Source organism: Rhododendron vialii, chromosome 6a, assembly GCF_030253575.1.
Source record: "Rhododendron vialii isolate Sample 1 chromosome 6a, ASM3025357v1".
Classification (NCBI taxonomy): Eukaryota; Viridiplantae; Streptophyta; class Magnoliopsida; order Ericales; family Ericaceae; genus Rhododendron; species Rhododendron vialii.
The window spans coordinates 29,942,653-29,959,046 of NC_080562.1; the positions used below are offsets into that span (position 1 = coordinate 29,942,653).

Consider the following 16,394-nt stretch of genomic DNA (forward strand, 5'->3'; position numbering starts at 1 on the left):
GAAGTAATTGCTCGTCATGATGACTAAAAATGTTGACCCCATGTGAATGTGGGGTGGTAGAGGTCCCTAGAGCATTGAATGATCACTCGGACCGCCAGATTGTTCACTCTTAATTCATTTCGTTCACTAAGCAAAGTGTTTTTTTTGATAGGCCGCTAAGCAAAGTGTTAACCATTTGCCAATACTAGTACTGGTAGATAAGACTAGCTCCTTTCCGGTACCCAAAAACAAAAACAAAAAGAGACTAGTGTTGAAAGTTGAAATCACATTTGTTCAGTTTGAGAATTGCTAAAGAACTCCAAATCATACTCTATTGTTATTAGACGGTTAACTGTTCATTAAGGAACAAAATACAGCAATAAAAAGTTCATAACATTGGCTATAGCTAGGACACACAGTAAATTTCGATTTTTTATTTGTAGAGTCAATAAAAAAAATTGAAAAAACTAGGAGAAGAGAAGACAACAGAAAATAGTGATTTTTTTCTATTATTTGAATATGTCAAAGGATTTTCTGCATTAATGAAACTTTGGATTCTGGACGAAGGAAGCAAGGAAATAAGAACACAAATTAAAAGTGTCTCGGTCTGTCCTCTCTAATTTGCCTACCGTGTTTGAGTTTCTCGATTTTTAGTAATATAAGAGGTTCCTATTTTCGTAGTAGTAAGATTTTATAAAAACAGTCACTCCGCACATATATATCAAACGCCTCTAGTCCTTTTCTACTCATACTCTCATCGATTGAGAATTACTATATGACTATGTTGTGGTTCTACGGAGTATTATTTATGCTATTATACTAATGTTATTTCCTAAAATAAACATGTATATAAGTAAATTGATTTCCATTCTCATTTTTCTTCATAAATAATAAATAAAACGAAAAAAAGAACAGGGAAAGCACAGCCACTATTTCAGTTGAATTTGGTGCAGAACAATAAACTGGTACACTCCAGGTTTTGCTATTTTCACCAGCCAAACACCTCCCTAGGGTTTAGTCATCTTTCTTGAATGCAAACACAGCACTAAAACCCCTTGCAAAATCACAACCACAGGAACTCCTTCTACTTTCCCATTGAATCCATAAAACTCAAACCCCAAATCTTTAGACTCCGCCATGGCCAGCGCCGCCGCCGCCAGATGCGTTTTCCGATCGAATGCCGTTCGAAATGTGGCGGCCAGAGTCGCCTCCGAAGCGAAAGCCGCTCGCTCCTCTCCCTTCCGCGTTTCGAGCAGAAGTCCTCTCTCTCATCGAATCTTCAGGTAACTAGCATATCACGACCAAAACCACCGATATTTACGTTGACTTTCGTGCTTATATTCATCTATCAATACTAGTATATACGAATGTAGTAGGCTCAAATGCCTCCAATCCTACATTCTTAAAGTTTTGATTTTCTTGTTTCTTGTTTCTTGTTGAGAGAGAGAGAGAGAGAGAGAGAGAGAGAGAGAGAGAGAGAGAGAGAGAGAGATTTGGACAGTGGGAAGTTCGGCTTCATTATGTGAAGAAGATAGAATAATTAAAAGTCGCACTTTTTAATTTTTGTTTGTTTGTTTTGTTTAGACTCCGTTTTTCATAATATTGAATTAATTAGTGTGTTTCATAACTTCCAATTAATTTGAGCTAATTTTATTCAGGCTTCAAATTTTGTATTCATAACAGTGATGTGTCTTTTTCGTGCATAGAACGGGAATAACACTAGTGTCACGTATGTGTGTGTTTGTGTTAGTGTACATGAATATAAGTATTGGTTTAGAAATTTGAGTAGAAGTTTCTTTTGAAACGAAGAGCGATAGTATCAAACTAGCAAATTTGACGTACTTTTCCTACTCACATGAGTTGGTTGGCCTTGTCATTACATTCAAGTGGGACTCATTTTGAGTTCGAGGTGTAAATACTGCATTTCCCCTTGTTGAGTGAAAGAGGGGCGTCGAAGGCTTAGCATTTTCCTCATATGAAGCACTCCTACTTGCGGACTGAAATTAAAGCATGAAATAGGGTGGAAGTTGCATTATTTGCAAAGTGATAAATTTGAAAGTCCCAAGGTAACCTCGTTGATTTTGGTTAAAGAAAACAGTCCTCCTTGATTTTCAGTGGAAATCATGCAAAACTCATTTTGATACGAGTTTGATTAAACGATTTGAGTTGGATTGAGATGTTTCTGACCCAAATAGAATTGTGAGTCAAGGTATGAGCAAGGGCTTGAAATTAACTCATAGAAAGTGGATTTTCTTGTTGAATATGGTTTTGCTTTTGGCAGGTGTCCGGCTGAAATGAGTGTTTTTGCTGGTTCAATGCAACCATTCCACACTGCTACTGCTTCGGCATTGATGACTTCAATGCTCTCCATCTCGCGTTGCGGTTACGGGTGGCTTCCCGAAGGTAATATCTTTTGTACCATTTGAATTCATTCTTTTCCGTTTGATGATTTTACAGTTTGGCTGTTGGCTACGGTTTAGGTCCTAGTTGGAATGTCTGATTTGGTTCTGCATGATTTATTTATCTTGTTCATCATTATGTGTTTGGGTTAAGCTAATTAGTTAAAATCATATCTCTCCATGTGTTTTCTATTACCGTTATGCTTTTTGGCAAAATTAGGTTGTTCATCTGAAATTCTACTTTCTTGCATTGAAATTTTTTGATGTATATTGCAAGCCTTTTCTAGTTGATAATTTTTTATTTGGAGGAGATAGTTTTTTTTTTTCAATTGGGGACAAAAATTCTTTGGGTAGCCTTTTGTAATAAAGAAGTGGACCTAACCATTCCCGCTTGAGATTTCTTTTTCTTTTAATATGACTTGTTGATTTTGTCTTTACAAAGTAGGCTGCCCTTTTCATTGATAAGATTACCCTTTGGTGCTTTACCAATTTATTCTATGCACGACTCTCTCTATCTCTCTGTGGGCTGATTCTAGCCTAGTTCCTGCCTTGTAGGCTATGAAGCAAAAACGCTCCTAGAGATCGCCTCATCCGTATCGGACACTTTGGGGACACGTAGGGAACACACCAAATTTTGTGTCCAATAAATTATGATATTCCTCACGGTGGGACATGCCTGGGGCACACTTGGGACAAGGCAGAGTGATTTTTATAAATTTCAAAAGTTTTTTCGAGGTAAAATATTTACAACTTCAAATGTATTGGGCCAAAAGCGTAATATAAGATGTATGTGTATAGGCATACACCATCAGTTGGTATTGCATTCGACAGGAGTTCTAACCTTAAGATTTTTTTTTTTGCAATGTTCCCTGTCTTGTCCGGCTCCCCATTGTTTGAGAATTGTAGTGTCCTGTATTCGTCTCTGGTCCCCCGCCGTTTCCGTGCTACATAGCTTATGGTATTATTGAGGGAATAGGACAGTTCAAGTTGTTTCACACTATGGTTGTCCAAGAATCACTGTTTATTGGTTAACAGTAACACTGTGGATCCTAAAATTTAGGAGTTGGAACTTTCTTTGTTAGAATAAGTCGAGGTCACAATCAGTGCAGATAACTCTGGAGCAATGTTTGACGTAAAAGCTCGAGTGGAACAATACATAAACAATGGTCATTAGTGAGACTATTCCTTTATCCTCGATTGATAAAGCATAGATAAAAGTGTCTGACATTGGAAATGGCAGGGGATGTTTAGTGTTCTTTCTGTTGCTGTTTCTCAGAAATATCATGCTCATAACTCAGAGAAGTTTCTTTCCGTGGACTGGTTTCTGAGCTGTGTCGTTCACTGGTTTGAAATAGAAAAACCATATCCAGGATCTGATGGCGTTTCTCCTTGCTCTTAAATCAAGCCAAATGGCATTTCTGCTTACTCTCAAATATAATGCCCATAACTCAAACCAAGCCAAGAGCCGGTTTGGGTTTGAGTGTACCAACCGGAGAAACGTCATTTGGATCCTGTTGTTCAAGCGAATAGTGAGCTCTTTGACAAGGGATAGAAGCTCAGTAATATAGGGATCCCCACAGTGAAGGAGAGGAGGATAAACACTAACCTCCAAATAGTCTGAAAAAAAGGCATTTATCTTCTGCAATCTTCGCACGATATCCAAATCTTTTTCAACAAGGCCAGAGAATCTACAATATCAGCACGATTATGCAAATTGTGATCGTAATCCCATTAAATGTTTTCTTCTTCTGTCCCTTTTAATCATGAAAATGTTTTTTTTTTCTTTCTCCAATAGCAGTAGGTATTTTCACTTGACCTGTGTAGTGATTGATTTTTCATGTTCCACAAAATAGTTTTTGCTGTTGGTTGCCTGACCAACGTTTCTTTCTTGATTTAGGTATCTAGCAAAACTTTGTAGGACCCTCCTTGATGTGCTTTTCCACATTTGAGTTTCTGGTAAGTTAGTATTTACTGGGAGTTCTTTAAACTGAGTAGGATATTCCTCAATTGTGATGAAAATAGGCTAGCTTTCTATCATGCATCCTAGCGTCTTTTCATAGGTGGATATGAATATAGGTTCACTTAAGTTACTTATTAAAAAATATAATATATATAGATATACACGGCCCTTCCAATAAGGGCGCCCTTGTACTTGTTAAATGCAGACATCGCCTCTTAGCCATTGGATCGTGTTTTCAATGGACCATCCAGGCCATTGAAAACACGATCCAACAGCTGAGGTAACAAGTCCGCATTTTACTCCTATAAGGGCGTCCTTAGAGAAAGTGCTCTGTATAGATATATAGGTTCACTTAAGTTAACTGTATTTTCTGATCTTTTCTTTGATTTCCCCTTTCCTTTTTCATAGGAAGGTTTTTGCTCCCTGATTGTTTTGGGGTTGTTATTGGTCTGTTTTTCTGTTCTCTTTCAGTGCTTTGACAGGTCTAGTTCCTGCTGTGTTTGTAGTTTGTTTGCCTTAATAAGATCATAGTTTACCAAAAAAAAATTAAAGTGTGACTTCACTGTTCTTCTTTGAATTCAGTCCTAATGATTGTTCACTTTTCCTTTAAATCTTGTCTTCTTGTTTTGATGGAGGGTTGCATACTCCTTTTCTTCTCTTGTAGGCATTGACTGGACTAGATGAAGGTGGACAAGCAAAAATGAAATGATTTGTTTTATTTTTAGTTGGAAGCTTTGTAGTAACTTGCGTGTTCAATAGATTAGGCGGCTGGCTATAATCCACTGTTAATGACAGAGGCCATTAGTTTGGGAGTTGTAAATTGACAACTCCATAACACAATGCTTTTTATTTATACATCTGGATTTGTTTTTGGTTTTGACGAGTGATGCACTCTCTCTCGTAAGTGATTTAATTTTCCTTCACACTTCACACTTTCCACATTCATCATTTGTTATATTCATCTGCATATTGGTAAAGTTCTTTCAAAGACTGCATCTGATACGTTCTAGAGGGCAAGTATAACTTACTAATAGTGTTCATCAATCAGCTTCAAATGGTGATGTGTGATGAATGCTAGAGATTCAAGCGAAGTTCTCATTACAAGATTCTACCTCTAACGCAGTGCAACAACTGATAAGTAGGGATTTCAATTGAGCTGCATAATAGCCAACTTGGCTCTGTTCCAAACCTAAATAAGCCACTAGTCAGTGGATATTACCAATTTCTAGATTTTAGATGCACCCATTTTCTGTTTGATTTTACGGTAGGAACGAACCAGTATATGTGAAGCAGAAAATGAATTTTTGAGTTTTTAGTTGATCTATCTATCTCTCTACTCTTCTCTTTTTGAATTTTTCTCGTGATATCGACAATATCATTGAAACATTGCACTAATTGACTGTATATCAATCAGCATGTAATGACGATGCATGATGATTGTGCGATGGGAAATTCCAGGGTTGATCTTGAATAAAACTTCATGCAGTCTCAGACAGTGGGCGGAAAACTGAAGTATAGCTGTTGGACAAATTCCTGTCTGTGATTTGCTTATCATCCTCTTTTAATTTTGCTTTCTTTTCTAAATTCGCAGTTGCAAGTTTACCATGTTTGAACCATCAAAGTTATGCGTGTTTTGATAACTTGCTAGATTTTGAGCTGATGGTCATGGATCAGATGAGGGATTAACTCCTCTCCTAACTACTCCTTCGGCTTTCCAATGAAGTGGTTGATTTTACCTTTTGATAATGTACTTTCTCACATTGTGCATTAGCTTTGAACAATCCAATAGGCACTCCTTTCTCTTGTTTCTTACTGGATGTATATGTTCACGGTGGTCTTGACTCTTGAATATCTGATTGCGAAAAGATATAGGCACCAACATTTGTACAAACTCTCTCACATCGTGGAGTTTGTGGGTCCAACAAGCCATGTGTGAGTCTCGTAAACTCAGGCTTGTGGGACTTATAAACTCCATCATGCGAGAGTTCGCATAATTGTTGGTACAAGAACTAAATGCCAAACACTTGGATCTAACAGGAATGAGAACGGCTACACGATAGGATAAATGCCTCAACAGGAGGCTTACTTCGTGGTGAACATGGCAGATGGCTTGGAGGTTACCACAGGAATATCTTGGCAACCTCTAGCCTTATGGCGGAATTGTGGGCCTTACGGGATGGTCTGATCTCTGCAAAAAGTGAAGGTTTTAAAAGATTGGAAGTGGAAACAGATGCCTTGGAAGTTGTCCAATTGATCAATGATAGGAGTAAAAATTTATCTCTATCATCCACTTGGTAATATTTTGTTTGATTGCAGGTCGCTAATAGAGTACTTTGAGGTGGTGACTATTAAACATATTTATCGGGAAGCAAATCAATGTGCAGATGCATTGGCAAGTGATGCGCCGGTTCTTGTTGGAGATTTTTATTTTTACCATAGCATTCCAAGTTGTATTGCTAATGTTTTTTATGCAGACTTGATTGGGGTTGTTTACCCTAGAGCCGTAAACTCTTAATTTTTATTAATGCATCTCTGTTTTACCCAAAAAAAAGAAGGGAAAATTTCAAAATACCCCCCAACATTTACACCAAAATTCAATTAGACTCCCAACCATTTAAAAATTTCAATTTTACTCCTAACGTTATCTTCCGTTAATCAAATTGCCCACTTCCGTCCGAATAACTAACAGATTTCGTTAAAGGCTCCGTTAAATATCGTCCTGATCAAATTTTGATGATCCGAGTCGCTCAATGTGTTCAAAATAATTCAATAAAAAGTTGTTCAGATGAAGTCCTTTCCGGTCATTTTTTTTGTTGATTTTTCACGGGTATCCTTAAAATCACATTCTAATCACATTGAGCGGCTCGGATCATCGAAATTCAATCGTAAAAGAGGAGGTGTAGACCAAAGCAAAATCCTAACGTTCGGACTTGAACAAAGTCCGGATCAATCCGCACCTTCTCTTTTCCAATCGAATTTCGATGATCCGAACCGTTCAATGTATTTAAAACGTGATTTTAAGGTTATCTAAGAGAAATCAGCAAAAAAAAAAATGAACGAAAATGGCTTCATCTGAAACAGTTTTTTTTATTGAGCTCTTCATCTGAACAGTTTCTATTCAATAAAAAAATTGTTTAGATGAAGCCCTTCCCGTTCATTTTTTTTTGCTGATTTCCCACGGATAACCTTAAAATCACGTTTTGAACACATTGAGCGACTTGGATTATCAAAATTCGATCGGGACGGTATTTAACGGAGCTTTTAACGAAATTCGTTAGTCATTTGGACGGAAGGAGGCATTTTGATTAACGGAAGATAACGTTGGGAGTAAAATTGAAGTTTTTGAAAGGTTGGGAGTCTAATTGAATTTTGGTTCAAAAGTTGGGGGGTATTTTGAAATTTTCCTAAAAAAAAAAAGTTCCCCAGGATTCAGAAAGAACTCAAAGAAGGAACAACATCAAAACGAGGTTTAATTTGAATTGTTGATTTTATTCGGCTTGTTGAGTTGGTAGTACTTGTTAAAAATTAGACTGATCAAACAAATTTTTTTGTTGTCAAAATTGTGTTCATAAAAGACTGCAAAACCTATTTTTGTGAGTACTGTACAAAGTACTTCCAATAGTCAAAAGAAAAAACACAGTACACCCCATCAATTGCACCGGCTTATCACAGTTTCGAAAACAAGAGAGTTTCATGTTTATTTTGTTAATCAATTTAAAGTTCTATTATTTTATTGTGTGTAAATTCAACCCCACAATCATGATAAGATTATCCCAAACATATAGTACTATTCATCCCACTAAAATTATGCATTTTCCCTCCTTTTAACCAAGCACTAAGCTTGTAATACTCAAATAATGCTAAAGACACTAAAAGAATGCTAAAGAAATTAGAGTTTTAAGGCACATGTCGCAATTATTTATGCACATTCACAAATTTTTATGTCCATTTTACGAATATCAAGATACTTCTTTATCCAATTTTACAATATCATGATGCTTTTTTACCCATTAACCACCGTCCTAAGAGTGATCAATAGTTATTTGGTTACTAGCCAGTTTTCTTAAATTTGAAAAACAGTAATCAAATCAGCAATGAGTGAACTGTGGGCTATATTGCGAGCACTCCCAAGGGATTTAGGGTGTGTTAAAGGGTAGAACTTCTTTGATTTCGGGAAAATATAGGACTTGTTTGGATCTTAAAAAAAAAGAAGAGAAAAGAAAATTAAAAAAATTCCCTTTCCTTGTACTCCTGTTTGGCTTGGAAAGGAAGTGAGAGAAAAATAAAAAAATAAATCTTTTGAGCACAATATGTCTCCTCAACTTTTTCTTTCTAAATTAAACATTTTCTTTCCCTAGCTTCCAAACGGATTTTATTTTTTATATGGTAGAACCTTTTTTTCCGAGTGAAAAGATTGTCCCATATGTATCCGAAAAAATTACTCCTAAAAAACAGAGGACAACAAAACAAAAAATACAACATCCGTGTAATTCAAAATGGTAAGCCTGTTCCTGCTTCAATAAGCCAGACCAGAATTGAAAGATGAGAACTGAATTAGTTGCTCACGTCTTCCCCATCGTTGTCGGAGAGCTTGAAAAACAATCATTGACAAATTGAAGTCACAAGCAAAAACTCAGATCTGATTGCCCAGAACTTCTTTACTAGTCGAGAATCTCTTTTCTAGTTAAAACCTGCTCTTGTTGAAATTTTCTACAATTGTCCCAACTGATATGGGAGCATCATGCTCGCACTACTAAATATGAACCCTTAGATTGAAAAATAGGTAAATCACAGTTATTAGATCAAAACCATCCAAAAAAAATAGGACAAGTTTGCTAAAAATAGATGATTTTATTTTTTCCCAGCCAAAAATTGTACTGTAGTATTACTTACTACAGAAACTAATTCTACAAACTATTTACTAATGTCACACCTACTTAGGCATGGCAATCAGGCCCGCCCTAAACCTGCATTGCCTTGCTCCGAACGGGACGGGTTTTCCACCTCATTTTCAAGTATAGGGTCGGGGTTAAAATCCTAAAACCCGACTGGGTTCGGGGCGCAGGTAAACCCGTTTCCCGATCGGGACAAAAACGGGGTACCCAAAAAATACTCAAGCGAGGTGAGGTCGGGTCGGGCCGAGTAATAATTTTCGGGTTGGAGTCAGGGTACACCAAAATCTGCCCACCCTGTTGCCATTCCTAACCTACTACATTATCCTTAGTGGAATAAGCAAAAATGAATAATCAAAACATGCCACATCAGATTTTGATTATCCATTTAGAGGTTAATATAGTTAGCAATGTCAAGTTTCACATTGGTTATTTTTTGCTCATAATCAAAATCAATGAGACCATTGCTTCATTCCCTGAGTTTTCTCCAAACTTTTCTCCTTCATTTCAAGTATATCTTTTGAAAAACTAGTTTATGTTAAAAAGAGTTTTTATTAAAAAAAAATGATCTTGGAAAAAATAGTTTATTAAACAGTTTTTGGAAAAAAAAAAGTTTAAGTTAAAAACAATTGAACAAAAAAATAGTTTATGAAAAAAATTGTGCAAAAAAAAAAAAAACAGTTTTCTGTAAATACAATTTTTTTTAAAAAATGGTTTTTAAAAAAATTGAAGAAATAGTTTTTATAAATAAAAAAAAAGTTCATAAAAAGACCATTTTTTTAAGAAAAAGTTTCCGAAAATAAATAGTTTTTTAAAATTATTTTTTGAAAACATTGTTGAGTGAGAGAAAAGATTTTTGTGTAATGATGAGTGTACTTTGATCGAGAAAATGTGCAAAACTTCTGTGATGCTCCCAAGTGGTATGGGAGCATCATACTCCCAATGAATTACAGCCCTTAGATTGAACATAGATAAATCACAGCCCTTAGATCAAATCCAAAAACTAAAAATAGGGTGGTTTTGTTATAAAACGAGGCGGTTTTGACCTAAAAAACGGAGGATTACTTACCACAGAACATGCAACACTTACCATTTACTAAGGCAACACTTACCATTGTATAAGGCAGAACTTACCACACTTGTATGGTAAGTTCTGCCTTGGTGAATGGTAAGTGTTGCCTTAATGAATGGTAAATGTTGTCTGTAATTCATTGGGAGTATGATGCTCCCATACCACTTGGGAGCATCATAGCCATTTCCGAAAATGTGAGGATCACTAAATTTGGTTATTGGCAAAAGATTGTTAAAAGATTGCTAATTTTGATTATTCAAAGGCCAAAATTTGATAAGTTGTTAAGATATTGCTAAATTTGATTATTCCACTGTAAACATTTTTTTGAACAAATATTATTAATTTTAACAATCTTTTAATTTTGTTTATTCAACTGTGGATGCTCTAAGGCTCCACACTACACTGGTTCGATGGAGCAACACTTTGTGACAGAAAACGTTTTAGATTTTGAGAATTTATAAATTCACGCCACTTTTTTGCTAACCATTAATGTACTCTCTTTGTTTTTTGAAACTTCCAAAAAAAAAAGAAAAAATAGAGATGAGTGAACATTACCCTCCTTCTTATTGGTTGAAATGATGTGTACCCTACCACAAAGTGATGTCATGCTTACCAAAAAGTGCATTGCATGGTAAGCATGACATCACTTTGAAGTGGGGTCCACACCATTTCAACTAATAAAAAAGAGAATAATGTTCACCCTCTATTACGGAGGGTGAACAAAATTGCACTCGAGTTTTGACGGATTAATCAGATATATGCAAAGGCTATAAACACTTTGGAGCATCACAGCCGAGCCAGTTGCTGTTTGGTGCTTTGGGGCTATCAGAACCAGAACCCCCGTTCTCGTTCTCTCTCTCTCTCTCTCTCTCTCTCTCTCTCTAAATCAGTAAATCGGCGTCGTTTCCTGCTTCTGAGACAGCAGAAAAGCAAACCCGCCGCCGCGTCTTCCGCCGTCGGGACGGCAGAGTAACCCCCACCACCCCCATCATGGCGACGACCTTGGGAGCAAACACAGAGTGTTCAAGGTGTGTTACTGGACTCTCTTCTCACAGACCACCGTCGTACATCTCCGAACCCAACTTCAATTGCTCCTCAAAAAGGTTTCTTGCAATACCAAAATTAACTTGGAAAGAAGCGGGTGTTAGGGCAACGGTCTCAATGTCGAGCAAAAGCAGCCATCGAGGTGAAACAGGTGGGCTTACTTATAAGGAAGCTGGTGTTGATATAGATGCTGGGTCTGAACTTGTTCGGAGAATTGCCAAGATGGCTCCTGGTATTGGCGGATTTGGAGGTCTTTTCCCTCTTGGTATTGCCCTTTTTCACCTTTCCCATTACCTTGTATTTATTCTGTTGCAGGGTGCTTTTTTTTTTTCCTTAAAAAATATGTCTTTTTATTTCTTCCAATGAATATATGCTTGTTGTTTCCTTGTTGACTCTGAGAAGAATTTTGATTTCCAAGCTGTATCTTTGCTTTTTATAATTGGTTTTGCTTACACCTGTTTGCCTTGCTAACTATCACTTAATGATTTTTACCTCTCACAGTCAACTTGCAAGTGGCGTGAAATTATTATTCTGCGTTTTCGACATTGGCTTCTATTAGGTTTCAAGGCAGTCATAAGTTAGTTACTCATCATCCTCCAATTATTCCTTTGGTTTCCACATTGGCTTCTTTTAGATTTCATGGCAGTCATAAGTTAGTTTCTTATCATCCTCCAATTGTTACTTTCATGTCGTTCTCTTCTCAATGTAACTTAGAAGATTATGCTGGCGGTTCATTCTGATCAGGTTGGCATAAATATGTTACCTATATGTCCAGAGTTCTCCAGTCTCCACATTGTGGTTTTTGTATGAGTGTACTGTGTGTATTATATGAACTAGGAATTATAGGGCTGTTGCTTTGATGCTTCCCTTATGCAAGTTATTCTTCTTTCTTTTAGCTATTGCTGCTAATTTATTTTCTTATTTTCATGGTAGATTTGGTTTTCTCTTTTCAGGAGATTCGTATCTTGTGGCTGGGACAGATGGAGTTGGTACCAAACTTAAACTCGCATTTGAAACTGGAATCCATGAGACAATAGGGATTGATCTGGTGATGTTCGAAATGTCTCTGTTGTCTCATGTTTATTGTCTTGCATCTTAACAAACCTTTCTAGTTAACAAATGATTAGGCTATATAACGTATTTCTCTGCAGGTTGCAATGAGTGTCAATGACATTGTTACTTCTGGAGCAAAGCCTTTATTTTTCCTTGATTATTTCGCCACAAGCCATCTCGATGTTGATCTTGCTGAAAAGGTACTCTCAGTTTCTTTAGATACAGGTTTTTCTTTGGTTTCTAAGATTGTGTAATTATCTATGTCAATTTGAGATGTATAATTATCTTCCTTTGTGCTATTCAGGTTATAAAAGGCATTGTTGATGGTTGCCAACAATCTGACTGTACTCTTTTGGGCGGAGAGGTAATTTCAGTAACCTTTTTCAGAGCCTTGTGTAATCAGTGGCAATTCGATATGCTTTTCCGTGTTGAGCATGGCTGAAAGGAAAACGTCAATTTTGGGCATTAGGGACCTTTTTGTAGTCTAATGATTGACACTGTATTTTTCATGCAATGCTAGCCTTTCTGGTTGATATTCACGGTCTATTAGCTATAAACTTGCAGAGGTTTTCAAGTTCGGTGAATATATGCATTTAGTAGGCTCCCTTGATCAAAGATTTTTAATTGTTGATCATTGCATATCAATAGACTCATCCCCTCCTGGCTACCCTATCCTTCTGTTGAAGGTTGTCAGTGCAAAACTGAGGTTAGCAGAGTAGTGCTTCAAGGGCATTCCATGAGTCTCAGATTCTGGGATTGGCTAGGACAAGAAGGGGGATTGCTGGAGACATTTGACTGCTATGCATGGTCCAATTCCAATACTAAATAGAGTATTTTAGGGGTGTGTATGGGCTGCACTCTGCTGTAAGCTATAGTAGTACGAAAAATACAAAAAAGGTTTCTCTCGTTAGGGATTATGATGGTTTTTGTGTTCCATGAGTAAAGTTTTAGGTAAAACACCAAGAACCATGTTTTTTCTTCTGTCGGGCATATAATTCTTTGAATGTTATTGATGGTTATAGAATGCTAAGAATTTAGCTTAAAAATGGTTGATTTTATCTGTCAGAACACAGACCTGTCAAGAAAGGGAAAAAGTTTGTGGCCTATGGCTTATACCTTTTAGTAAGTATCATGCATAAGTTGCTGCTTAGCACAACCAAGCAAGGGTTGAAGGTGTTTTGGTGGGTTTTCAGTCAGATATTCTTTTCCAGTGACCATATGTTGCTTGAGTTCATTGCTGAATGGTTATTATGATTCTAGTTGGCATGTGATTGAGCTTGAAAAATGAAGTAAATTGTTTTCAAATGACCCAAGTAGTTTGGGGCTTTGGGTGAGGTAGTGAGTTGAGTGTGGTGTTGCTTGGAATTCAGAGATGTAGGGGAAAGTAAAAAATGCATTGCTGATCTCTGTTGATTTAACTTTAACATTTTCTTGATCATTCCTCTTTGCATGATTTGGAAGACTTCTTTATTTTAGAAGAACTCAATAATAAGAGGTTCGGGGTTGAGCAATTGTTTCTTATTTATGTCAATATAGAAGAAATTTAGGGGTCAAAAGCCCCTATTTGAAAGAAAAAATATCTTCTTTTGCTGCTCTCAGAAGATCAATGTGCTTTTCAGACTGCAGAGATGCCAGATTTTTACGCGAAGGGTGAGTATGATCTTAGTGGTTTTGCGGTTGGCATTGTGAAAAAGGATTCGGTTATTGATGGGAAGAACATCAGTGTTGGAGATGTCCTCATTGGCTTGCCATCCAGTGGAGTGCATTCCAATGGTTTCTCTCTTGTTAGAAGGTTTGCCTCTTTGTTTCTCTATTTTTTTGTCATTGTAAGTGAATCAATTATGTGAGATGTCCAAATTGACCTTGGCTACATCAACTTTCCCTGGCCGTTTGAGCTCTAACCTAACCGTCTTATCTTTGTAGGGTTCTTGCTCGAAGTGGCCTTTCTCTGAAGAACCAACTTCCTGGTGGATCTGTTACACTAGGGGAAGCTCTGATGGCCCCCACTGTTATATACGTTAAGCAGGTCATGTCGTACTTCAGTTCTGTATGCTTTCACTCAATCCTGTTGCCTTTAACTGTTGCTTGCTTCAAGATCTGACCATTTGTTTCTCTTGAAAAAGGTGCTTGATATTATTAGCAAGGGAGGTGTGAAAGGAATAGCTCATATTACTGGTGGTGGTTTTACGGATAACATACCTCGAGTGTTTCCCGAAGGCCTTGGAGCTGTCGTCTACAAGGACTCTTGGGTAGTCCCTCCAGTGTTCAAATGGATACAGGAGGTGAGAACTTCTCTTTCTCAACCTTCATTTGAATGATTGATAGTAGAGTTTTTGGTTTCCCTTTCATTCAAGTCGCATATTGTTTCCAGTTTTCCAATTGTGAGATATTTGGTATGTGTTAGTGCCTTGTACTTGATGAGCCAATGTAAAAAAAATGGAGCAAAGAAGACTGATTTTGAGTAGGAAGACAGTAGTCGTAGTCAGAGAAGCATCAGGACTACCAGAACAATGTTGCTCTGGGTTTGAAACTGTTCATATCATCAAACTTGTGACCATTGTTTTGTGTTGTGACCTTGGTTACGCTTGTTTCGCACAACCCGTTTTCTATTATACTTTGAGTCATAGTTATCCTTGGACAGAAAAATGCAAAACCCTGGAAAAAATGCTTCTGACCGTTGCTTTATTGCATGTGAATGTGTGATCCTTGGTAGAACTGCTCTCTTTCCTGAATGTTATATTGGTCTTGTTTTAGCAGTTGCTATTCATGAATGTTCAAATCTGTTTCAATCTGGGAGGTGACTAGAGGGCCAGATCAGTTGACTAATGTGTTTGCCTGTTTGGTCATGGGTTGAACCTCTTCTAAAACTTTGAATCCAAATTTGACAGTGTTATTGCTGAAAGTTAAATGATATTATTCAGACTTGTTCAGTATAAGCCAGATTGCCCAACGTGAATCAGTGTCAATGTGATGATCTAGGATATGTGGGATGTAACATTCCAGTTTGGAAATAGGACCCACAGTCCTGCTTTTACCACTATTGTTCTCCAACCCTTTATTTTTAGGAGAAAGCATGGTTCTTGGATCTATGGTTTGATTGAGACAAGGAGTTGTCCTCTTATGCATTTTTGCATATTAAACTTCTTACCCTCCATTTTATCTTTACATCTTTAGGCGGGAAGAATCGAAGATGCTGAAATGAGGCGGACTTTTAATATGGGTATTGGGATGGTTCTTGTTGTCAGCCAAGAGGCAGCCCTTAGAATACTAGGGGATGCACAGGGAGCACATACAGCATACCGTATTGGCGAGATCGTAAGTGGTGACGGAGTTAGTTATTCGTAGAATTTGTCATTAACTTAGTACTGCGATGCTGTTTAGATTTCGTTTTTCACTTCTTGATGAGTTGAGATATACAATGGATTGCGGCTTCTTCTTTTTTTGTTTGGGTGTTTGAACTTCTAGGTTGTAATGAGACTTACTTTGTGGCTTGAGCAAAACCTCCCTAATGTCTGGAAATGCTTGAAGTAGGCTTATAATGCTGTATTTTACTTGTATCCTGGATACTTTTGACAGTTGACACAAATATTGCCAAATGTTGCTCTCTCTCTCTCTCTCTCTCAGCAGTCGGCAGTTCCTGGACAGTTTGCTCATTTAGACTAACTGCATATGAAAGGCTAATAGCTGAATTGTGTTTAAACTGTCAAATTGCTCCTATGAAACCAGCTCTTGTCGTATATTTCCTGGACCCAATTCTTGTACTCTCAAACCAGACCAGTTCGCATTTCATCCTCCTTATAAGGGGAGCTATTTGCCACTCACGAGGCCTGTCTTATGTTCAAGGCCCTGGGTCTTTTGTGCACGACTGTTGAATCTGATAAAAAGGAGGCCATTCTTCTCAGCGTCTCCGAATTGTTTCTTCCTTGGGAGGTGTTTGCCCTAGCATTGGATACACGGGAACTGGTTTTATCAAGTGCTTTGAAGTTCAATTGGAT

General features: G+C 37.3%; 2 protein-coding genes across 14 annotated transcripts; both read left to right on the forward strand.

Annotated features, from left to right (window-relative positions):
* The first annotated feature begins 934 nt into the window (after window positions 1-934).
* Window positions 935-6,892, forward strand: LOC131328262 (protein NUCLEAR FUSION DEFECTIVE 6, mitochondrial-like). Of its 13 annotated transcripts, none has more exons than XR_009200492.1 (4): window positions 935-1,262; window positions 2,261-2,382; window positions 2,934-3,113; window positions 5,003-5,215. XR_009200492.1 is itself a non-coding variant. In XM_058361222.1 (4 exons), exons 1-3 carry the CDS (start codon window positions 1,117-1,119, stop codon window positions 5,847-5,849), a joined length of 321 nt encoding a protein of 106 aa, XP_058217205.1. In that variant the 5' UTR covers window positions 937-1,116; the 3' UTR covers window positions 5,850-5,873; window positions 5,987-6,088. The 13 variants fall into 13 exon arrangements, 8 of the variants coding, with proteins under 8 accessions (XP_058217204.1, XP_058217203.1, XP_058217205.1 ...); XM_058361222.1 differs by lacking the exons at window positions 2,934-3,113; window positions 5,003-5,215 and adding exons at window positions 5,797-5,873; window positions 5,987-6,088 and having other exon boundaries at window positions 937-1,262; XR_009200493.1 differs by lacking the exons at window positions 2,934-3,113; window positions 5,003-5,215 and adding exons at window positions 5,753-5,873; window positions 5,987-6,088 and having other exon boundaries at window positions 940-1,262.
* Window positions 6,893-11,077: 4,185 nt separating this feature from the next.
* Window positions 11,078-15,995, forward strand: LOC131328261 (phosphoribosylformylglycinamidine cyclo-ligase, chloroplastic/mitochondrial). The gene is made up of 8 exons (XM_058361219.1): window positions 11,078-11,611; window positions 12,300-12,394; window positions 12,498-12,599; window positions 12,704-12,763; window positions 14,019-14,191; window positions 14,323-14,425; window positions 14,523-14,681; window positions 15,574-15,995. Exons 1-8 carry the CDS (start codon window positions 11,293-11,295, stop codon window positions 15,742-15,744), a joined length of 1,182 nt encoding a protein of 393 aa, XP_058217202.1. The 5' UTR covers window positions 11,078-11,292; the 3' UTR covers window positions 15,745-15,995.
* Window positions 15,996-16,394: the final 399 nt, after the last annotated feature.